The 24869-nt window shown below is 35.3% G+C and overlaps 1 protein-coding gene and 1 long non-coding RNA gene across 29 annotated transcripts in view; one reads left to right on the top strand and one right to left on the bottom strand.

The window, feature by feature from the left end:
- The window catches only part of LOC140002649 (uncharacterized), a 94694-nt gene that overhangs the window by 67116 nt on the left and 2709 nt on the right, over positions 1 to 24869 (top strand). The window contains exon 3 of the long non-coding RNA XR_011809734.1: positions 23533 to 23609. This is a non-coding gene — a long non-coding RNA (uncharacterized lncRNA). The remainder of the gene's footprint in view (positions 1 to 23532; positions 23610 to 24869) is intronic.
- The window catches only part of GPHN (gephyrin), a 279461-nt gene that overhangs the window by 39792 nt on the left and 214800 nt on the right, over positions 1 to 24869 (bottom strand). For 14 of the 28 annotated variants that reach the window (XM_072038874.1, XM_072038878.1, XM_072038869.1 and 11 more), the window contains 4 exons: positions 12369 to 12431; positions 9955 to 9997; positions 6164 to 6301; positions 355 to 447 (listed from right to left, as the gene is read on the bottom strand). In XM_072038874.1, the coding sequence (XP_071894975.1) occupies positions 355 to 447; positions 6164 to 6301; positions 9955 to 9997; positions 12369 to 12431 (337 nt within the window). Of the gene's footprint in view, positions 1 to 354; positions 448 to 6163; positions 6302 to 9954; positions 10025 to 12368; positions 12432 to 24869 lie in introns of all 28 variants that reach the window. The other 14 variants (XM_072038880.1, XM_038179631.2, XM_027458785.3 and 11 more) reach the window with 2 other exon arrangements.

Genomic DNA, 24869 nt, shown 5'->3' on the forward strand with positions numbered 1-24869 from the left:
TGTCATTCAGAAAGAGATGTTCTGCTACTTTCCTGAATACTTTGTACTTCCAAGAAACATACTAGCAACACAGGTAAATATCAGTGAGAACACATGGATGTACATTTGTTCATGTACATATGTACCCACTTAAAAGATCTGAATTCACCTTTGTCGTTTTCCTTAAGTCAGTTGCATTGTATGCAGCAATGACTCCATAAATGAACTAAATCAAATCTCAAGCAAAACAGCCATTGCTGGATTCAAAATACAAGTGCTGCTGAATGATAAAACGAGGAAGTGAACTAACAACATGTTAAAAAGTGAAGTGGTTTTACAGACACTATACTGCATGCCTACAAAGTGAGTTTTTACCTCTGACAGCATAGCCATCTTTTACAGATGCTGGAAATGGTGGTAGATTATCTTTTGCATATACATCTTGAGCAAGGACTCGGCCCATTCCATCTATAAAGGAGAAAAGAGAAAAGACCATGCTCCATGTCATCAAAACCAGTGAAAGGGAAAACAAAGTGACAGCAGCGTGCTCTGATGGATGAAATGTATGTGTATGTGACATATCTCATGAACAGATCTCAAGTTCTTGATTTCTGTCAAAACCTTTACGTAAATGAAAAAAGACTGGAGTCAGAAACTACCAGTGAAAAATTTGTTCAGTAAGTCTGTTTTCCTGCTTATGGTGAAATTGTTAACAATAGATCTGAATGACAAGGATCCAAACACACAGGTAAAAGCTCTGATATGGGATCAGACAGAAAAAAAAATACTGTTTATCCTGAAATCTCTTAAGGTATTTTTAAAAGTTCTTTCAAAAAGTGAATCCTACGTGCAAAAGCCGAGAGGTAATGGAATGAGCCCAGAGGACACAACATAAACGGTAATCATGGACATGTTTCCATAAATTGATGAAGAAGTTTTGCAATAGATTAGCTTTGCCTAATTGCTGAGAACATTTCTGTTTAATGGAGGATGAGTGAACATAAGTGTCAGGATTATTTATGTAAATTTACGCTGTAATAGTTCTAAATATTTTAATAGCTGTTTCAAACACACTCTTTCCCTTCACTTAGCAACCATGACTGATGAGCTGTAATTTGGCTCTGCCTCCCTGTAGAGACCAACATGAATTACTCCCCCTTTGGTCTAGCGTGCACTACTTGTTTGCATTTTGCCAGCAAGAACTTTTTTTTTTGTATGATGTGGAACTGAGTGGAAAGTATGTATCTTACCCCCTCATATGGTGGGAGGCTGATAAAGGGGATTTGTTTTATTTGTGACAAGATGGGGTAGGAAGGGTCAGAACTACTGAGACTGGCTTCATTCTGGTATGTCTAAGTAGAAGATCACAAAATCACAGAATGGCTGAGGTTGGAAGGAACTTCTGGAGATCATTTAGTCCTACCCCCCTGCCATGCAGGATCACCTAGAGATGGGGAACCTCCTCTTGTAATAGAGGCCATTAGGATTGCTTTGTAGCACAGGAAAGCAGAATCCATCTGACAGTATGAAGGAATGAGATGATTCCCAAGTACTTCTGCAAGGTGAATTTGTGTAGATACACACTTTATAGGTTATCAGACATGCCAAAAAATGAGAGACAAGAAACAAGTGTGTTCTTGCTTTACAGACTGACAAGAAAATCTATGCCCTTTTGGATTTGCTGGGAAGGCAGAGGACTTGTCTTTGTACACTAAATGGATGAGTTTTGCCAAAAAATGCACCTACTTGATTTGAAAATGTTCAGCTCTACTGAAGTGGTATTATAATGGAGATTATATTTTACTTAACACAATGTGATTTAATAAGCAATTATTTATAATTATAATAACGAGAACATTGCTGCACTCACATTCATAAATATTAGCTATTCAGCCTGAAGCAAATATTTATGTTGAATTTTTGAAATAGGATTTACCATGAACATTATAGTAAAATTTGTTAAAACTAGAAAAGCACCTTTGTGATGGCTATTAAGGTGTCTGTGTGTCTGTGATACACAATAGTGAAGCTAACAGAAAGCTCACTGAAAAAGAGAATGCAGACAGACATTCAAATTATAGCACAGAAAAGCCAGCTTTCAAAGGCCTAGTGAAAACAACCTCTGTTCATAGACACACAAAATCTTGTACAAAAGTGATGATTCTAATTTTAGTAGGCATGTTGTGTCTTCATTTTACTTCTTGTCTGCATGCAAAATCACACCAATTAGAGCAAAGTTGAACAGTATGTTCCTGGCATTCTGCCATGCAATATTTGAAGTGAATAAATGGCCAGGCTGTAGTGGGAATGAATGTCATTAAGGAGAGAAAAATATAAGAACTATTTGCCAGAGCCTTGGGCATTTAAAATGGAGCTAGTCAGAGCAGATAAAGGACAATCTGAAGTATTCCTTACTCTCCTTTACTTGAACAATTATTTGACTTTATTTTGATTAGTTGTAATTCAAAAAACATATTCTGAAATATTTTAACACCATCAAGCTGTGCAATGAGATGCCTATAGCTTTCTGATTCTAACACAGAATGAAGAATTACATGAAACTAATTTTTTGAATTTGGTTACTACCTTTTTTAAAGCTCAGTTGGTGAAAATGCTAAGTTTCACGAAGAACTTTGATTTCTCAGGCTACTGGTACTCAGATACGGTAGTGAGACAACAGGTACTGTACTAAAGGTGATAGATTTGTTTCCATTTCATAGTGTCCTGTTATGTCTTCAGTGTGATATGAAAAGGCAATGCTATCAAAACAATTGGCAAGTTCAGAATAAATAAACAGCAGAAAAGCATGCCCAAGCTCTACAGGTTACAGGGCTCTTGGACTAGATCAGAAAAAATGCTCTGTTCTGAGGCTTAAAGCCTCAGGTGTATGGATTGGTCTCTGCTTTGTACTTTTAGTATCAATTAAACTTTTGCCTTTTCGTAGCTACAGAAGAACAATCATTATCATGCTGTCTTAAGTAACTGCATCTAGCTGGAATAAAAGGCTAATTGGAGGCTTCATATCAGATATGGGTAACGGCAGGTGGAAAAAAGCTTGAGATGACTTTGGTTTATGGGGCTTGTGTAAAATGCCTTAGGACTGTCAATTTTGTATTTTTTATTTATATGGAAATGATCTATCCAGGCACTGACCAATATATTTACCAATGTGAAAGCCAAGTTTCAAAAGGTAACTTTACTCATCCTCCCCTTTATGTTATGAGAGAACAGATTTGAGATCTCACCAGGAGTTTTATATCTGTAGATTACAAGAATTAAATTTCTAGTATCAAAAAGTTGTGTCCTCTAGGATTTCTCCTAAAGGCTCCATCCTGAAATTCATACTATGGAGTCTTGCACCGCTAAATAACTGTAGACTTGTTGAAAAATAACTTGTAAGTCACGTTTTTGTGCTACAGTGCAAAGATAGAAAGTAATATATATTTGTTAATATTTGGTATATATTTTAATACATGTAGGTATAATTATGTGAATATTAAACCAAGTACATATCTTTACAGCAGTTTCAGACTTAAAATAAGCCTGAATTTTATGTTTATAATCAGGTAACACGAAAAGTATAGTGGAGTATCTACTAAGAAATTATAAAGTGTACTAGAATGCCTTCTCTTACCTTGACAGCATATTTCCATGTCATAGAATAAAAACAGAAACAATCAAATTGTCTTTGACAAATAAGAATATATCAAACTCTATACAGAATATAAACACCTAGACAAGACCAATTACTTCCATTCTTTTTCTGTAAGGACATTTTGAAGGCCATGTGGTCTAGACAGCATCACTCTGTTATTTGTATGGTAACGTTATCAGTATAAACACAAAATTGTTACTTAGCCCTTTTTAAAAAATATATATTAAAATAAATTAAATTGTGAAAACCTGTCCAAAGCATGTTGTGGCAGGCCATGATAATATGCTGTGATTTTGTCTAATTTTACCATAGTTCTAATGAAGAGATTTACAAATCAGATATATGAAAAGGCTGCTATGTACTGCTGATACAGATATGACTGCATAAGTCTGGTGCTTACATATAAATAAATAGTGATGCTATTGTTATATATATATCAATATATATGTACCATGTGAGGATTATGCTCATTTTTTCTGTCTACCTAGAAGAATACTTCTAGCCACATTTTATTAACTTCCATGGGCAATATAGCTCCTGTCCACAAATACAAGAACAACATAAAAGAAACATAAAGATTGTGAGATGGAGAAAATGAAAAAGAAAGATAAGAAGACAAGACAATAAAACAAGTCAATATTTACAGAATCAAGGACAAGAAAAAAAAAAAGAGAGAGAGAAAATAACAGGTTATGAAACCTTGTTTTTCCCTACATTCAATACCACCCTTACGTCTTTGCTTAGTTTTGCACTACAAGTTTTAAAATCAAAAAACACTTTTAATGTAAAAAAGAATAGTAATGCCACCACCACAGTTTTAGCATTATAACAGCATTATATACTATTATCCTAGTAGGTTAAGAGTCATTATGATTTATATGTAACACATGACTTTTCATACATACACTTCTTAAGTGAATGTACTCAACATTGTGGTTCATTATGACGTCCACAAAGCACTGTCTTAGCAAAGACATTTAAATCTCATGGTAAAAAGTCAGTTGCAGTTGGGCTTGTAGATGACTAACTCTCTTTTACTGAAGTCTTAGGCTCCTAAGACTTTTTGAATTCCCTCTATATGTTTATACAATGATCAACCTACATCATCAGTGAAGAAGATTCCTGGATTGCAAGTAATGAATGCATATTCTTAAAAATTAAGAAAGTCAGCAGACTTTGCAGTACATGTTACCACAATAAAGAAGTAGTGTGAACAACAGCTTTATAGTACAATAGCACTATTCCTTACTTCCATTACACAATACGCAAGTAATGTTTAAGAAGAAACTCAAGACAAATCAGAAAGAAATGAGGATCCAAATGATAACAAGAATGAAAGGCGTAGTGTGCAAGGCATTAAAATTTTGAATCTTACCTATATTCACAGTCATCTTCCAGAAGAAATACGTAAACCATGTCAACACTTGTCAGCTAAAATTGGCCTCAAGATCAAGCCTGTCCACAGTCCACATTTCTCTGCTACAAGCAGAGCTTCAAGCATGCCTGGAGTTGGTCTTCCCAAGTGCATAGTAGAGAATGTGCACACATGGTAGTGGGGTCAAATCTAAGTATGCTCATGTCCAGACTACTGACAACTATCCAAAATGGTCAGATAGCTATGCTCAGGCATTCTGCATTCTAATCTGCATACTGCTATGAAAGTGCAGGGTGTAATATGCATATTCCTTGCTGGCCCAGTTTTGGTGCTATTCTGAATGCAGAATATGTGGTATCTTCTCAGAGATCTGTTTCTTGCTACCAAGGATGCACACCTTACTGAATCAGTATGTCAGTATGAAGACATCTCAGAGGTTTGTGGCAGCACAAAGATTTGGTGCTGTATGTAATTTGGTGCTGCATGTAATCTCTGAACTTTCAAGACAGAAGACAGAATATCCAACTCAGAAACAACTCTCCATTACCTGGAATCTGCTGATATGCTGAACATTTTGGCTCCTGAGGTGTGTGGTTTTGTTCATCACCTCGTCTTTTTGTTCATCACCACACCTTTGGAAAATCTGGAAGAATCTCTGAAGGAGGTTTCCCTGTCCCTGCCAACATCAGATGTTTTTGTATTTCAAGACTTAATCATTAATCTCAGACTGGAAAGGGGGTTAAGTAACTCTCCTACAGTGAGAGAACAAAGTGAGTCATCACAGTACAACTTGGAGCCAGTTGATATCTACAGAAGTCCATTGTTAAATCAACCACTGAGGCAAATTGTGGTTTCTTGGCTTTAGCTTTGTTGCATATGACAGAGACTATGAGAAAATGTATTTATATATTTCATTAGAATTCCATTAGAATTCCATTCCATCCTTCAAGGAGCAGCACCGAGCTCAATCCACATTGTCCTGACTGAAAGGAGAATTCTACTCTGATTACTGGCATTTCCTAAAGGAGTTTCTCCCAGAGGTCAGTCTTAGACCTCTTGCAACAATTATTAAAAGGGCAAGCACTTAAGAAGGTTGTAAAAAATGGAAATAATCACTGTACCACTCACAAAGAATCCAACTATATGTAAAGTACCTCTGTAATTAATGATTTCTGTTCCGAGTACTGGGGTCATTTCCAGAACAGTGATGAAGGCCTTGTCCATAGACGTCAATGGGAATGGAGACATGCGGTGTCTTCTTGCTACCTTGGTAATGTCAACAGCACTGTGACCTGCAAAGAGAGCACCAAGTTTATGTATGCTGCAATGCATAGATGTTAACAGTGATGTTCATTTAAACCAGTTTGCTGAAATACATCCAGCACTGAGATAAATTAATTTATTTACTTATCCCTATTGAGCATTTATGACAGACACTGGGAGGGTATTTTATTCAACTAGAATCAAAAGGGAGACTTAAAACAAAATGCAATTTACAGTGAAAAACTTCATAAAATCGTATATCCTTGCTGGCCATGAAACATGCACCAGAAGTCCTGATGAGCATAAAAGGATCAGTTAATCAGAAAGAGAAACCTTTCAAAGGTGATGCAGTATTTAACACTTCGGATGGTTATCTGAAGTTAACTCAGGTCTGTGAGCTGGCCTACTGCTCAGGACATTCACTCACTCATTCTGTTCTTTCACAGCCTTCTCGTGGGTAGCTGTAATTTGAGTCAGCCCCTGGACCTGCTGAGTTCCTTTATGTGTTCTTTCTCTCCCTTTCCCATTCAAAATCTACAATAATATCCTTGAAGAGAACATTAATATGCTGCAGCTTTGACTCTGATGATATGTACAAGATTCTGCATATCCCATCTTAAACACAGATCACACCTCTTCTCTAGCTATGGCTAAACCTGGGTGAAATAAGCAACTGTATCAGATACAAATGGTGAAAATTAACGGAGAAGAGGCATGAGTGTTGTCAGCACATAAAGGCTGGTACTTTGAAGCAGCTGTTGTCGTTCCATCTTCTGGAAAGAAGGATTTACAATATAATAACTTTACAACACTGGCAACCTAGAAATCTACAAGGACTCTACTGACTTGGCACAGATTATTACTACTAGTTGCTTATGTATTATTATGCTCCACAAATGCATCTCAATATGCTACATGATGCACACAGACAAAACATAAAAATGGACCCTGTTCCAGTCAGTTTGCAGCATAAGATTAAGATGGGAGTAAAAGGAGGACATGTTTCTCTTGCTGAGAAAGAGTAAACAAGAGGACAACAAGCTTTGAAGGATTTTGAAAATGAAAATAAACAATGAAAGAGATAGAACTATTGCAGTAATGCATATACAACAGTAAAAGATACAAGCCAAAGATTAAGAAAATTACATTTGTAGAAATATCATGAATGGATTTGCCTGGAACAAGAAGCTATTTGTGAGAGCCACAGGGGATGATCTAGAAATACAACAGGTATATGCATTGACAGGAAAAGCTTTATCAAGATATGCAAGAAGAATCTACAAGAAATATGCATAGTCTGTCTGCAATGAAATAGAGCAATGAAGAAAAAGCCCAGGTGACATCAATCAATGTGGAGTGTTAAGGGGGACTGTGGCTGGTTCATAGCGATCAATAAAACTTACTGGGGGATCTCTACTAGGGATCTCTAGGATTCAACGTCAGAGATGAGACGTGCAAAACAAGTCAACACTATAGAGTAGAGGGATTTCAGCATGCAGACTAGTTGATTTTGTGTTTGACAGGTCAGAGGGTCTAAAGGGAAGGGATAAAAGAAGGGGGCTAAGGACATGGCTCTATAGGTCTGCAGAATAAATCCAGAGATTTCCGGAAAAAAAGATAAGAAGTCCATGGAACAAAAATCTCTAAAATATCACCAGCAGTTGGCCACCTTCCCAATCCAGACAACGTAAGCAACAAAACGACATTAAAGCATCATGAGATATCATGCCTGGCTACATGAAAAAGACATTCCCACCAGTTTCCTGACAGTAATGAGGCCTGTCTGCAACTCTAAGAGACATTCAATATATCCTAATTTATGGATAATGATTGATTTCACTTGGCTTTTTTCAGTTCAAACTCAGCATGCTCCTATTACCTGGAAGTTGTCTGTCTGCCATTTTTCAGTCCTGTTGAGTTCCTTAATTGACAACTTTTATCTCATGTCCTTCTGTGTGTGAGCCTTTTGATCATCTTTAATATCTCCCCGTTTTTTTCCCTACTCACTTGCTTTCAACTCATTTCCATCTAGCACTATCCTATTTAGTGCTATAGGCAATTCATAATTATATTTCTAAAACAACATAAATTATAGTAAGATAGCATTAACAAATTATACAAAGCATCATTTTTAATGAGACAATTTTGCTTTGCAGTAGCTTCTTCAGTATCCCATTTGCCTTCACATTCAAAAAACCCACCCAGATGATTACTTTAAATGTAGGCTTTTATAAAACAATCATGCAATCTAATTTTTTCCTTCAGATGATAAGGTTGCTGAATCAGTAATATCTGTCTATACAAAAATTCTTTCAGCACTGACACATGCTTGTTTAAATACGCTATGTGGTAGACTTCAGTAATTCATTTTTTGCCATTGACACAGTAACCATCTTTAAAAGGAAGAAGTGGAGATAAATAAAACTGCCGACTTAATTCCAGTTCCAAGAAAGTTTCTAGAAGAAATTATTGAAACCATCTCTTTGTAAATATTTAAAAGATAACATGAAGATAAACGCAGGCACTGTGAATTTGTGAAGCACAAATAACTTCTAATTGATTTAATTCCTTTCTTTAACATAGTAGTTGTCATACCGAGGAAGAAAGACACAGTTGATGAGATGTATTTTAACTATATTTAGACTTTTCACACTCTTAAAGATGATTTTCTGGTGCACAAACTAGGCAGAAATGATTCTAATTAAACTATTGCAAGATGCAAGTGTAACTAATGGAAAAACTGCATTCCTGGATTCAGCAGCAATCTTATTTTCCATTCTTAGGAGTGTATTTTGTTAGAAACCTCATAAAAACCAAGAAAAATACAAAGAAAGCATTTTTGAGGCAGATGGAAAACCCATGTCCTGTTTCCCAGACCTTTGTCTGCATATGCACTACTGAAAGAAACCCTGCTTAGTGCCAATGTAATTCCTGCAGGTCCAGCAGATTTCATATAAGATGTGCTAAAACCTTTTTTCTGTCTGTATAAAGTAAGATATTATTTTCTTAAAAGGAGAAGTTGGAAAAATGAAGGAAGATGATAGAGAAAAACGTGTACAGCAGTTAAAGCTGGGAAATTGTGCGACAGCGAAGAACCTTTACACTACAGCCATTTGGTGCTGGTTGCTGCACCACTATCTCAGAAGCTTTATCTGCAGCAGTAAGCAGGAAAACAAACTGCATGATCAAAATAGAAAAATATATTTATACACAACTTTACAAGTATAATGCCTGGAACTCCTGCTTTTTCTACAGCCCTTCATATCCTGGGTACTGAAAATACACTTGGGAACCTTCTGCCTTTTTCTGCCATCGTAAGGCACACTGGTTAATAATTCTTCAATGAGAACTGTGCTAGTAGTTTCAGTATCATCAATTCTCTGATGATAGGCAAATCAAAACAGAAACCAAACTCCTTTCCTATTGTTCTGCTGTAGTGCCTACAGGATTAAAAACTTATGTTTCTGAAGTTAAGAGTGAAATATCTATTACTAAAACAACTGTCAGTTAATATGTGAACAGCATAAGCTATTTATATTTTTACTTTCTCTTTGGACTGAAATTCATTGTCTTAAGTTATTACATTTCTTCTGCAAACTCATGTGCATCCCAGCTGACTATAATTTGCTATCATGTAGACAGTGTTAGTTTCACAATAGAGCTACGAAGTTTCAGTACTCACTTGCTCTGAGGATGTTCTCCTTGCTGCTGCACCTAGACTGGACCTGCAGAGAGAGCACAGAGTCTATGAGCTACAGAAGTTAACAAGAATGCAAAATACAGAGATATAATGGGCAAGCTCCTGGGATCTAAGACAGAGGCTCTACATATTTTCAGCAACATTCTTCCTTACTCTATGTGCGATAAATATGTTTAAGCAGACGGGTACTAGCCCCCCCCCAATAAAAAAACAAGATGACCTAAGGACAGATTAATAGAGTAAACTCAAAGAACACAGTGGTTAAAATTATGTGTTAAGCTCCATCTTAAGTTTATTTTAACAAAAAAATCCACATTTTCTTATACAATTGTAATTACAGTAACTCTGAATCTAGGTCCTCTGTTTTATGCTTAGACAAAATACTAACATAACTGTGTTAGGACGTGTCTTAAAATTCCATTACTGATATTTTCGTGTATGATATAGAAGGATTTAAAAAATGGTTAACCTAGATTATACTGATTCTGAAGATATTTAATAAGCTTCAAATTGCATAGGCAACTCACAATTGTATAAACAGCTTCTGCCAGGAGCCAGATAAACTTACTTAATTGTTTCTGTTTGGTTAAAAGAAATGTTGTATTCAGAATGATTTTCACAGTGCAATTCTACTTTAAAAAGTAACTGTGTGAGAATGACTACTGGTTTCTCAATAAATCCTCTTCCTAGACGCTTAGCTGCCACTGTGCTATTCCAGATATATTGGTCTGACTCCAGTGAAATGGGAGGATTCACAATGGTCTAACGTTCTAGTAATGCAGGATATTTCAAGTTCCATCCAGTTACCATGCAGATTGGAAAAACTGGTTTTGAGGAGTATCAGTCCTGTAAACACAACACAGTTTGAACTTTATCTCTACAGAAGCATCAGCTCTTGTTAATTCTTCTCAGGTTTGGAAAGACACCATGTTATATAGTAAGACTGAACTTGCAAGTTTTTAGACCAAGTAATCTGAACAGCAGTCTGTCTTATGACAGGTCAGCTGTCTAAACTGGTAACACTTGAATACAAAGCTCTTCATGTGGACAAACCCCCAGCTGTATACGAGCTAAAGTAAACTTCACAAGACAAACATCTAAGAGAGTATGAACTGAATCCTTCCCTTTTTTACTTTAGTGACAGATGCATTGATAAATTTCAGTGAGGAATAATAATGTAAAACCATGTACAAAAAGTCAAAGAAGTGGAATAGCACAGATGACACTGAGGGTGTAATTTCCCTTGCAGAACGTTTGTCTTTGCTGAAAAAAAAACAAAGGAATTAATCCAGATTATTTTTCAGAACAATTTGATTTGGAATTACAGAAAACTGTTTAGAAAGTGAATATGTATGGTCTGACATTTAATGAAGAATGATACACACTGAACCCCAAAAAGGCTGTCTTCATAAAGGAACAACCATTTAAGACTGAAGACAGCTGTGCCCACTTCTAAACCTCTTTCTTCTGTTCCACAGCAGCTTGCCCCAAATGTATATTCACATAAAAATTGGATTCTACAGCGCAACACAGTCTACTTATTGTAATGGAATAACTTATGGAAAGTAATGTTGCAACTTAGAGTGGATTATGGTGTCCTTTCCTGAAAAAAAAACTGTTGTTTAAAAAAAAGAAAATAAAAGAAAAAAAAACAAACAAAAAACCAACCAAAACCAAAACCTCCCTCCTTCCCACCAAAAATACTACACAAGAAAACTGCAAACAAAATATTAATGATGCCCAAATTTGGCCCAGAGTTGTTTTACCAGATTTTAAAGGCATGACATGTACACTCTTTCGGAGAAGTAAATATTTATCTGTAATTTACCAGAGGACAATTCTGGACCAAAAGGATGGTGTAATGATAGAATAGAAAGCACAAAAGAGAGAGGCATGGACTGAGAGAATTAGAGAAGCAGGATGGGACGTGGCAAGCCAACAGACAGTGTATGCAAAAGGAGACATGGGCCTATGTGTGTAAGACTACTGTTTAAAATGGAAGAGGCTCTCTTATTTCTCACTGCAAACCATATGAAAAGAGAAAACGAGGAATGTGCCTGCTGCAAAATAACCAAGCAATTCAGCAAACTGTGGAATGAAACTCAGTGAGATAACATAGTCCTAAAGAAAAAAAGGCATAAAAACAAAAATACAAAAACACAAACATTTGAAACAATCTACCAAAATAAACTAAGTAAAATATGTGATCCAAAGGACACAGATAAAAGCTACTAGAGAAGGAGGAAAAATGTTAGCAGACAAAGACAGTGCTAAAGAAGTAAAATGGAAGTCAAGAGAGAGTCTTCAACAAAGTGGAGGAACAGAAGGAGCCCAAACCCATAGCGCAAAGCAATGTTTGCGAATGGAAAACAGCTCCTTTGAGCAGTAATAGTTACTCTCGAGTTGTAGCCTCTATTCCTCCTCAGTTCATCTTTAAGCCCTTCCAACCTATAGTGGAGCTAGTGTATGGACAAAAACAAGAGATTTATAATGAACAGAGCAGCTGAGATTTGCAAATCAAATCTTCTAATATAAAATACGTGCTGACAAAGTTTTGCTCTTACAGTGTCCAAATGACAATGGTAACAAAAGACAGCTGGCTTCACACACAGCCTCCTACAGGTCATATTTTAATTCTGTGCACACAGAGGACTTCAGTGACAAATTTAAATTTACTTTTTAATTTATTATAACCAGCCTAAAGTTTACATTTTATCACTCACCTGATGGGCAACATATGCAGTATGAGAAATAATTTGCTTCCCACAGATTTTAAAAGCAGCTGTGGAAGAGGAATCCATGATAATAAAATAAAAGGCTTGACCAGCTAGACTTGATTGTTTCCCAACCTATGCTCACAGCTGCAGAATACAAACCATATTTTAACATAACTGACATCATAATTCATTATTATGTAATACCTGTTGCTTAATATGAATTGCACATTGATATCCTATATGCTATTTTTAAACATAACTGCTGTAAAATACCATTTTGATTAAAATCCACCAGTTTTCTAACACAGTTTTAGCTGCAATGGAGCGTTGTATCAATGAGGTTATATGCTTTAAAGTGCCTTTTATCATACTCATTATTTGTATGTTTTACTACTTTGTTATTTGTGACATTTACAAAAAAAACCTATATTCTTTTCACATCTACTGCAAAGTAAAGATTCAATATCACATTGCACATAGTACCATGAATGATGGGGGCAAGTGATCAGTAATACTATTATTTAGTATAATTCTTTTCATTCAAAGGCAGTTACAGAGATAATACACTGTGGCTGTCTCTCCTTACACAGGGAAAGTGTAGTTTTATTGTTTCTCCATTCTCTAAACCCTTGGCTCACAATGTATCATGGCAGAAGATAGAGTGGGGCTATCATCCAGTAGCATTCCCCTGTGTAGTTCAGGCAGAATGTAACAAAACCCAAAACATTCAATTCACATTACTCTTTCTTTGTTGTTGTTGTCTTTTTTAAAGCAAATTGGATTTTATGTTCTTTAAGATATAATTTCATCATGCTAGAATGCAGAATAAGCCTTCTCCCACAGGCTGAAGCATTAAATAGAACGTGAAATAAAGTACTCCAAAATAAATTGAGGGAATGGTAAAATAAAGAAACCTACTGACAATTTCTATCTATCAAACATGATTGGTCTGAAAAATGAAATCAATGACTACACTAAACTGGATTTATTTAAGTCTAAACGGTGTGCTTTGCTGCAAATAAAAATCAGTCCACCAAAAAAAAAAAAGAAAAAGACACAAAGAAAAGTTCATGCTAGAAGTGAAAAATTAATGTGAAAAAAAAAAAAAGAAAAAAGAAAATTGAAAAAACCCTTTAACGCTTTACCATGATTATTAGGAACGGTTAGAGAAATTACTTACCTTTTTAAAGTCATAACAAGATTAGCACAGAGTATTAAGTCAGCTCTTCATTATGGGAGGTACATACAATTAGAAGCCGTTGGTTATAATAAATTGCAAACAATGATGAAGAGTTTCCAGCCCAATATGAAAAGCTAACTCTTATGGGAGTACATTTCAACTTAGTTTTACAACATGAAGAACAATTCAGAACAATGACATTAAAACATAATCTATCACCAACAAAAAGAGCCCATTTTTTGATATACAGAAACTGTAGGAGGCTAACCCATAATCATCATCGTTTATGGGAAAGCATATTGCTCCACTTTTAGGAAAGCATGCAGAACGTGGAACCACCAGCAGAAACCCAAACATATACACACACAGAGGACAAAGGTACAGGAAAGGGAATGAGTTCGCCAAGCTGTAATGAAGGAAGCGGGATACGCAAAGCACAGCAGCAGCTAACAATTTGAGAACTCTATTCCTTTTTAACTGTCTCATAAATGCCAGATCTGTTTATGAGGTACTCCTCACACTACAAGTTACTTACAGTCTCTGAGAAAGTGTATAACTCAGGCAATCTCTACGTGAAACTTCAGCAGTATTATGAAGACAATTTATTCTGCAGGATGTGGAGAAGCATGATGTTGCTGCTTTTACTGTGTGCATGTAATTTACTTAAGAGGTAGAATCTAGCCATACAGTACAGACCGTGACTATTTCACATATATGCTTCTTATAATTTCATAATGCATAACATTCCAGTGGCAAGAAATATCTCAGTGCCACTCAAGCTTTAGTACATATTGCAATGGCTACATTCCCTTTTCAAATTGTACTGTAGTTGTTTTGTCTGGAGAAGAGGAGGCTCAGGGGAGACCTTACTGCTCTCTACAACTGCCTGAAAGGAAGGTGTGAGGGGGCTGGAGGTCGGCCTCTTCTCATAGGTATCCAGCAACAGGACTAGAGGGAATGGCCTCAAGCTGCACTAGGGGAAGGTTAGGTTGGAAATGAGGAGACATTTCTGCTCAGAAAGAGCAGTCAGCCACAGGGACAGGTTGCACAGGGAAGTGGTGGTGTCACCGTCCCTGGGGGTGTTTAATGAAAGGCGGGACGTGCTGCTTAGGGTTTAGTGGGTGATAGTGGTGGTAGGGGGTTGGTTGGACCAGATGATCTTGGAAGTCTTTTCCAACCTTAATGGTTCTATAATTCTTCCCTCAAATATTCTTTTTCCCCTAAGACTGTAATATATATTAATCTGCAGCTAAATACGTAAAATAAAAATAAAGCAAGAATAAGAATGTCTCAAACTGGTCTAATAACACTGTAAAAAGTATTACTTTTGGCCTATGCAATACATGTAAGGTTAAACTAGGGAAAAACTGAAAAATATAATGAGATGCATTGGCTTCATTAAAAAAGTTGTTTTAAAGCTAATCTGAACAACAGAGAGAATTTGCTCATCATTGAACTAATATGGAATATAAAAATAAGGTTGTTAAAAAAAATCACAGCTGAAGTACACCTGGAATTGCATACTTCCGAAAACTTCTAACAAAGTATTCGAGCATTAAATAATGTCATTACAAGCTGCAATCTTCCTATTTCTGGAATGAATCCTTATTCAAACAGCACTCAAACTGAGCTGAAAATTCAAGGTCTTCAGAGATACTTTATTGCCATCTGAACTGGACAACAGTCAGTTCAAAACTAGAGAAATGTTTTTTCTTTGATACTGAAAACTTTTCAGAAAAGGAAAGTGAGCTCTAGGAATTTGGTAGTAACAAATATTACTCAATACATTTTTAAAAAGGAGAAGCACCGTTGGTGGGATTCACCTCAACAAAATTTAGAAATGAATAATGTACTAGTCTACACATGGAATTACTCATTCAGAGTCAGTGGGAAGAAACAAGCAAAAATCATCTGAAAGCAAAATTATTTTAGGAGCAGATTTTAAAGAATTATTAAAGTGTTATGCTTGGTAGGCTTTACACTAAAGTAAACTAATCTTCAAATCTTGAATATGTCTTTATGTCTTCAACTAGATATTACTACATTCTCCTTTCTGAGGTTTTTCCTGGTCACCCACCTTTTACATAAAATTATATTTAATTTTGATCATTGTTTCCCTGTAGACTATAAACACATACATGAAATCTTAGGGTCAGATTACTGTTCATCCTAACTGCTCTCCAAACAGGACAGTGGAAGTGGATTGATGAATACACCACAGAAACATGAGGGTTGAATTGGTTCCTTTTACAGGAATGGTATACAAAAAAAAGACATTATTCAATATTTAGAAAAAAAAAAAAAAGAGATCAAAAGGCAAAGTACAGTCTTCTGGGATGCAAATATAATGCTGAATATTCATTGTCTCTCAAATATGCTACTACAAACTGGCAGCACTGAATTCATTGATAGTTGAGAATAAGAAAGAGGCAAAGAGAAAGGAAGTGTGTTATTTCTTCACAGGAATTTTATGAAAAATTTACATTTGCATAAAGAAAAAAAAATATTTTGTGTTCTTAAGAGTATGGGACTGCATACAAGTAATTTATATGAGTAACCCTGGAAATAGCATGTTTCTGTGATATTCCAAGAGCTGTTCAGGGCTCATTCAAGATCATACTGTTTTTGTTCAGAGAAGCAATATCAACTATTATGCACAAGTCTCGAGAAGGTGTGCATCTTGTATAAGCTAAAGCCCGTATTAAATCAAGACATAAAAAATATCGTCAAATAGTTTCTGCCCAAACTCCAACAGATATTTCTATTCAGCACTAACAGAATCCTTGTGGGATTTGTAAGATAGAAAAAATCTCTAGGAACAATACACTTGGGGAAAAAAAACAATTCTACTACTTGTATCATTAACTGTAAGGAAGACCTTTAATTTGTTTGAATGAAAATCTTAAATAATCCCCAAATGCCCTGGAAATATTCTTCAATTTGAGAGGCAGATTGTGTAAATACAGGCAGAGTGAATAAATTCCCTTTCCTAAGAGATATAAGAGAATGAGATTCCTTCTGCCCTTAGTTTTTGCCACAGACATGAGAATTGTTTTCCGGATAGGATAGAATAAGATAGGACAGAATAGGATATTTCAGTTGGAAGGGACCTTCAAAGATCATCTAGTCCAACTGTCTGACTACTACCGGGCTAACCAAAAGTTAAAGCAGATTATTAAAAGAACAAATGTTTTGACCAAAAAGAATGACATAAAATTAACCTATATGTCAGAGATTCTTTGCATCTGCTTCCAATTTCCCTCCATCTTGTATTCCCCATCATTTCTGGGCATTCTTTGTAGGGAAAAAGTTTAGAGACTTGAGTCAGCTGTATTTTTTTTCCCGAGAGATGAAAACTACTACTGTAGTTCTACTGGCATACAGACATACCTATTACTAAAAGGAATCATAAACTAAGCAATTATCTGTTTAAAAGCAGTAATATGAGAGGAGGAGAAATTTAAATAATTTACCTTAATTGGTTTGTGTGTGTATACAAGCAGGTGTTCTGTATTTTTGAACTCCTGAGAGCAGTATACTTAATGTGTAACATTGTACATAGATATGCTACCTGTATTTGTTAAAGAGCACTCATTGGATTGGTAAAAGAAGTCAAATATTCTCCTTGAATTCCTTCCTTTGAAAAACCCTGTGTGGAGCTTTCAGAATTTTGTATGCTGTGGAATTATCACGCCACCATTCAGTCTGATTTTCACAGAACCTCATACCCTGGCAATCTGACTGACACATCAGCCTTAGATGTGTTAGATAACTGAGTTATATCCTGTCTCACCAGTATTCAGATTATTTCAACTCCTTGCCCATTCCAGTTCAACTGACTTTAAGCTGCTGTCAATCACATGGACTAAAAATAGAGAAGTGATATATAAAACTCTTGTCCTCAAGTACACTATAAATTACTCCCTAACCTTTAACATACACTAACAAGATTGACATTTTAAAATATTTCATTTCTATTACAAGCATTTTGCTTTTAAATGAATTTTCAACTGTCTTCACATCTGTCTTCCTTGACCCAGCAACAACCAACTTCAATGCAGCATGAAAACAATCCAATTTGCAAATTACTGCAAAATAAGGAAGCTATTCTTCTTGAATAGTGTGAACCTCGAAATCACATTTCAAAAGATTTTGTGAATTTCAAAGTAAGTTCTTCATTCAAACACACTCAAGTAACATTTAAGTGAAACACTTGACGGTTATGAAATATCTGATCAATATTACTTGTGCAGCCCAAATTTTTCTTTTGACCTGTAGGCATTATGATTTCTTTGGAATTATTTTCAGTAGAACTTCTGCATGAGACAAGATAAGGCTATTTCATTTTAACATCTCTGTTCAAAAAGTGGCTTCATGTTTCACTTACTAAACACTTTCCAATCTCTGTTCTGAACAGAGAATTATGTAGGCCTTCATAGATTTCTCTGTTGTGCTGTTTTCTACAAAATAAAATGTCCCTATACACATGAATAAATTTATTTTTAAAAAATCTTTGTGAAGCAGAGGGATATTTTTACCTTACAAATGAGAAACTGAGACATAGAGATGTCTAGACTAAATTTAACTTGACATGCCTACATCTGGATTTATTTCTGAATGCAAAGCCCCTGAGCTGCCACTTATTTCAACTGCATTTGGACTACTCAGCATATGTGAAAATCACTCAGTACATGTCTCAGGAAGGACATAGAGACAATGATTGGCCCTGAAAATGGTTTAAGAAAGTTTTCCAGCACAAAACATGAAGTTTGCATCAGTATGGAGACAGAAAATGTGACAGTCTTGTTTGGTAACCATTCTGGGCTTTCTGCTACAGCACTGTTTTCTGTTCCAACAGCCAATTGTCTCACCTGAACTGAAGGAAGGAGAGGGGTGCTCCCTTTACTATCCTTAATAAAGTCTGTACTTACGAAAAGTTTAAATTTCAGGAATTAGGTGTTTAGAATCACATATGACAAAGAACCAAAATGATTTTGCCTTACAAAAAAAGCATGTTTCCCACGGTTTTGTAAAATGACATGATGCTTTCTGCATTAATGAATTCCTGTTAATGATTTTGCTTAAGCTTAACATTTTTATTTGAGATAGGAGCATCAAATTTGAAGGGTTTCAAGTACAAGATCAAGAACCAGTGAATATTGGTATGGAAAATTTTTGAATAATGAAAACAGTGATCATTATATTCACTGATGTATATAGTACTTGGACTAAAATTCAGACTTATACACTTTCAGATATAAAAATGGACATAGCTCTTTTAAATTAACGTTTAAACTAGGGAGCAAGAATTGTAAGGAAAACAAAGCTTTAGTCTGTGAATCTATCTGTGAAGAGCTATGCTTCTGCCTGTCTGTTGAAGCAGAAACACTCACTATATTCCTCTGAGGAGAATCCCCAAAGTGAAAGCAGAATCCTCATGGATGAAGAACTGGATGATTTCAGAGAGTTCATAAGCAATAGAAAGGAGATACTGGAATAGAGCAAATGTTGCACTAAAACTATACTATCAAAGACAAGTTAGCAGTTCTTTTTGAAAGCAAGCAGAAATACAGAATTGCTGGGAACGTGATTTGCACTTAGGATTCTGCTTTGAGCCTTGAAGGCTCAAACGGCTAAGATTTCTTTGGTGCTCTCAAATTCGGCATTCCAGATTGCAAAATCCAGCACAACAGCAATCAGCAGCCTCTTCCCAGCAGTTGTGTGCCCGGCATATCAGGCTGAGAACAGAACATTGATTTGGCTGGGCTTCGTCAGCAGCACAGAACCTTTGAAACTGGCAGAAGAGAAAGGGATATGGAAAATATTGTGAATATGGACACTCCTCTCTTCCAGCTCTTAAGTGAAAAGTGATATGGTAATTAGGCTTAGCAGAAACTTGTTTCCAGGTTACAAAATCACACTTGAAAAACTGGAAAACATGAAGATAATATAAGAAGCACTGATGGGAATCCGCCGACATTTGAACTATATGTAACTGACCCAGTGCATATTTAGATATGCACTATCGTGCATATCTAAACTGATTTCCATGTGTCCAAAACAGATACTGTCCACTAGAGACTCAGACAAATGAAATCACACTTAGAGCATTTACATCAGTGGATACTCCAAAAACATAACAGTAATGTAACAGAAGCCCGGATCTACTTTGGTATGATCATCTAGGCTAATTTTCCAGAGACTTCTTTGGAAGCTGACTCCAAAGAGTTAGACTGCTGCTGGGAGCTGAACCTAGAGAGCAGCTGCACTGAGAGTTATTACTGTTGTAAAAGAGTACAGGCGAATGTACGGCTTCTCAAACAACTGTTTAAGTCCAAGTAAACAGCGAACATTGTATGTTGCTGAGCAGCTTGCCTCTGGATTAAAAAAAAAAAAAAAAGAGACTGTCTAGAAAGGAAATCTCACAGGCATACCTAATTAAGACAGTTTTGATACCATACAGTCTAAGGTATGGTACAGCATAGGTAAATAGAAAAAAAATGTTTAAATGGATGTAAATAAATAAATAATAACAAGACTGCCTCTGAAAGGTGCAACTGTAGATTACATATGTGGGTCTAAACTATAATCAATCAAAAGAAAAATGATATTCATAGCTCTGTGACTTGACCTGATTTGCTTCATCAAGGATTGCACACCTCTACCATAAGGCAGGATGGAATGTCTCCCGATTTTGCAGAAGAAGAAAAAAGGGACAAATTCACAGATGGGAATTTAAAATTGAAATGTAAAGACTTATCTTTTCTTGAAACAAAAAGCAAAGAACTATAAAGTTTCAAATGAAAAAGGATGGAAATGATTTCTGAACTACTTGATTTTTATAATATAGAAATATATATAACATTACCTGGAATATATCTGTGATTTTATTATTCCATTTCTTAGTGCCTATGCTTCCTAATTGATACACTGTTTTTTTCTAATCTCTCCTTGACAAATGCATAGTGGGCAAGCATTTTACCAAAATAAAAACAAGCATAAAGTATTACAAATTTGATAGGTTGATGAGATAAGTTTTAAACCAAAAACTTTAATAGGAAATGAGATGACTTTCAAAACCACAGTTTTTACCACTCTCCTGAATGTTAAACAGTTCTTTGTAGAAGAACCTAGTGCTTGGAGTGAATGTAAATGTACGGAACAACAAAAAAAAAAGTGCAAAACTTCTATATGAGGGGATAATTTTATTTGACAAAAGTCATAAGGTAAGTACCATGCACAGAGAAGCTGCAGGATTTAGTATAATTTTGCTTTTATTTTGAATGTATGAAATACTGATGGATCTAATTTGGGATGTAGCACAGTGGATAAACAAACATAAAGTGCACTCAAAGTGCAAGTACAAATGTAGGAAGATATTTTTAAATGAAATTTTAAAAATGAATTGTATTGTACGTAGCTGTACAATGACATTCATCAAAGTTATTCACTTACACCTTGATCAGATTATTGCTATGGTGCACTCTCCTTCCTAATGGAACTTGAAGGTTTCCCATTCCTTCACTTATGATCTGTCATGCCTTTCTTTGTATGTCATCTAGTCCTTATGGCAAGAATAATTCTCTATTCTGGTATGTCAGAGAGAATGCTACATAAGATATTTGTGCAGCTGCTGATCCCAATAACAAGAATGAAGATAGAAGTAGTAATTCTGTTTTCTATGAAAAAAAATATTAGATCACTGTTTTTTCATAAAATTTTGTATTTTAGTTTCCTGAGGAAACCATATGTCTGTAAAAGTTAGAATTCTATTCCATTTGTTTTTCTTAAGCCCAAAGTACTACTATCAGCAAAGCAAAACACAATAAAAAAAGTAATTCTTTAAATATCGATTACCAAATAGAAAATTTTGACCTCTTGTTCATGTCCGAAAGAGAGAAACCTACAAATTCTATTTAAAAACTCAACTTTCCATTAGCAACTGTAAAAATATAGCACATGAAAGCATGACTACATCGTAACAATATAATTGTACAAAACCCAAATGATTAGTATATCTTTATTGGCTCTGTTGTGTTCATTTTTGAGCTGTAGATATCACAGAAACATAATGAATTTTTTTTTCTCAAGATATTTTTCCTCTTTTCAAGCTAAGGATCTTGTTAAAGACACAGCTGACACATTAAGTAACGTTATATCCATAAACAAAATGAAAACCTCAGCATGAATGAAAATGAATTTTTCATCAATAAAGACAGAGCTAACTTGGAAAAACATTATTTCAAAGTTCAAAGAGCAGCTTCATGGGAGAACTCCATAGAGTTCACAAAACAATGAGTTAGGCAAATGCAACTTAATGAAACAGTTTTTCTTCAACGCATTAGTGAATTTATGTCAAATGTTTAGAACCAAATTCTCTATCTGATGGATTTCTGCTTGAAAACAGAAAAGAGAGTGGAGAGGAACTGGTTATACTTATTTCATTTTGCCTCACTTACCCAAGTTACAGCATAACAGGAATGGAAATTAATTGATCTAAAAAATATAAACTTTGTGCCACTCTTGTTTATGCATTATACATTTAAAATAGTGTGTAAAACAAGAGCATAAATACTGAATATAAAACCAGCCTAATAATCCGACCAATAACAAACCCATATAATCTCCTTGTTATACCTGAAAGCCTAAAGAATACGTATGGTATTTTATCTACCTACATTTCTTAGGATTATGTCATACTTTTCTTGCTGTTGTATTAATGGTCTTCAAGAACAGTCCTAAAAACAGAACTTGAACAATATGCAGTTCATGGTTCGGACACTGTGTGTGGATGTTCACTTAGAATTTTCCTTTCAATTACAGTAAATCCATAATTATAAAAACAATACTGATATTTGCTAGTACTTAAGAATTGACCGAACACCATTTCAGTTATTTGACAATTGCACAGTCAATTACTGTGGTCAAATTTATTCTTCAAAAATTTTTATCTGACAAAGTGGTGCTGGAAATTTATAATATCTGAATAAACTAACTCAAAAATTACATTAGCTCACTGGTTAGTAATCTAGAGAGAAGTATTTTTGAAAAAAAAAAGAGTAAGAAACCCAATTTAACAAAAGGACTATGAAGTATAAGGGGCTGCCACAGTCTTAAGCCAGCACAAGGAAGCTGGCATACCTTACTAGTGTAAGAGAGACAGAAAAGCTTTTTGTTAAGTCCTGGATGCAGAATTTGCAGATAGGCAGCAAATCTGAAATGCTGGGCTTACCACATTAAGGTTGCTCTTAAGTCTGACTGTCAAAAACAGTCCTCTCTGCCCTTAAGATATAAAGTCCGCCCATACTCAAACCAATTGTGCAGAGCAGTGCAGATTTACTGCAGGTATTGACAGTGGTACTTAAAACCCTCTACCTAAAATGCAATTCTAGATTGTATGCTGGTGGTAAATGCCTGAAAGTCAGAATTGCAGTTCTCAGTCTTGCAACACTGACTTTTCAAAGTAGCCTAATTACAAGGAGAAACAGTTTCTTACCTGACCTCAACTCTAAAGAACAAGATTTGTTTATTTACAATGTTGTGTAATATATACTTTATATAAAATATGTAGAATACTTTAACCTAGAACTCTTGAGAATTTTCCTGCAGTCTCTGAATGGAGTTCTGAAGTTGTGAATTAAACAGATAAACTATCTATTGCAGGAAACAGTATCTCCTCCTCCCTGAATATTGCTGGTACTTAATGTCCTGTACTGGTCCCTCTGTTCTGGTATTATCAGGTAAGGATACAGAAGTCTCTGTTGTGTAACTAACAATGTTAAGTATACAGTCAAATCGCATTAATCAGTATGCAGCGAATACATATTCCAAAACTGTTTTTCTGGAAATAATTTACTTTGTGGGAGAGAAAAATAACATAAAACTTTGCAGGTCTTTCATAACACAAGGCATAGTGTTCTAACCACTCAAGGAGCCTAAAAAAACCCCATGATGTGCTACAGACCTGAATATGTCTTCTTTGCAAACCCTTCTTTTCTTTTTTCTTTTTTAAGCAAGGGGTAGCTCTGCAGTAAACATTTTGCTGCCACTATACTTTCAATCAGCAGATGAATAGGTTTCCTTCATTACGCTTTTAGCCAAACACATAGCACATGCAGAAGCCAGAGGAGAGGAAAGGAAGGAAAGAGAGAGATTGATGCTGGTAATAAAAATTCTGAGATACAAATGAAGATAAAAAATGGGGCCATTGCATACTACTTCCTATAAGTAATCACACAAATTAGGATACTATGGACCTTCTTTCATTGGTCAGTCAGTTTTACATAAAAATACTCAAAACAGTATTTTTAAGATACAAGCTGAACTCAAAAGACTTAAAAAATACAAGATGTAAAGATGATCTGATCTAACCGATTTCTTAAGTGAACTACTTACTGGTATTTAAATTAGATTTACTATGTTTTGTAACTACTGGATAAAGAGTAAATTATAGATGTATTACAGACATTCTGCACTGTACAAGTGCAAAGTTGGCATCATTCCTAATTAATATTTCCACTCTTAGAAAGATCATTTAAGTACTCCGGCTAACAGTAACAAATATTACAAGCATAAAGCTAACAGGCTTTTATGAAGTGGGGAGAAAACTTTATTGCATATCATGAAATTCAAAGAGAATATGAATTTATATTATATTGCTACACCATTTTTGAGTATTAAAGCTCTTACTTCTCTTGCCATGAGGGAATCCTTTTTAAAGAAACTCACTTTGATTTAATTGACTTAAACCAGAGACAGCTTCTCATTCTAGGTCAGTGGAATTGTTAAGGTGCTGACTGAGGGTAGGTAAGTGTGTAATACTACTACCCTATAATGCCTGAAGTTCAGCTAACTAAGAAAAACTTTCTGTACCTAAAGGTAAGTAGAAGATTAAAAAAAAAAAATTCGGCCCATTCCTCTCAAGTCAACATCAGTTGACCATATCCACAGTTTCACCAGTGTAACTGACGAAAATAAGAGTCAGTGAGTCAGTGAAAAGA

The sequence above is a fragment of the Anas platyrhynchos genome, chromosome 5 (genome assembly GCF_047663525.1).
Source record: "Anas platyrhynchos isolate ZD024472 breed Pekin duck chromosome 5, IASCAAS_PekinDuck_T2T, whole genome shotgun sequence".
NCBI lineage: Eukaryota > Metazoa > Chordata > Aves > Anseriformes > Anatidae > Anas > Anas platyrhynchos.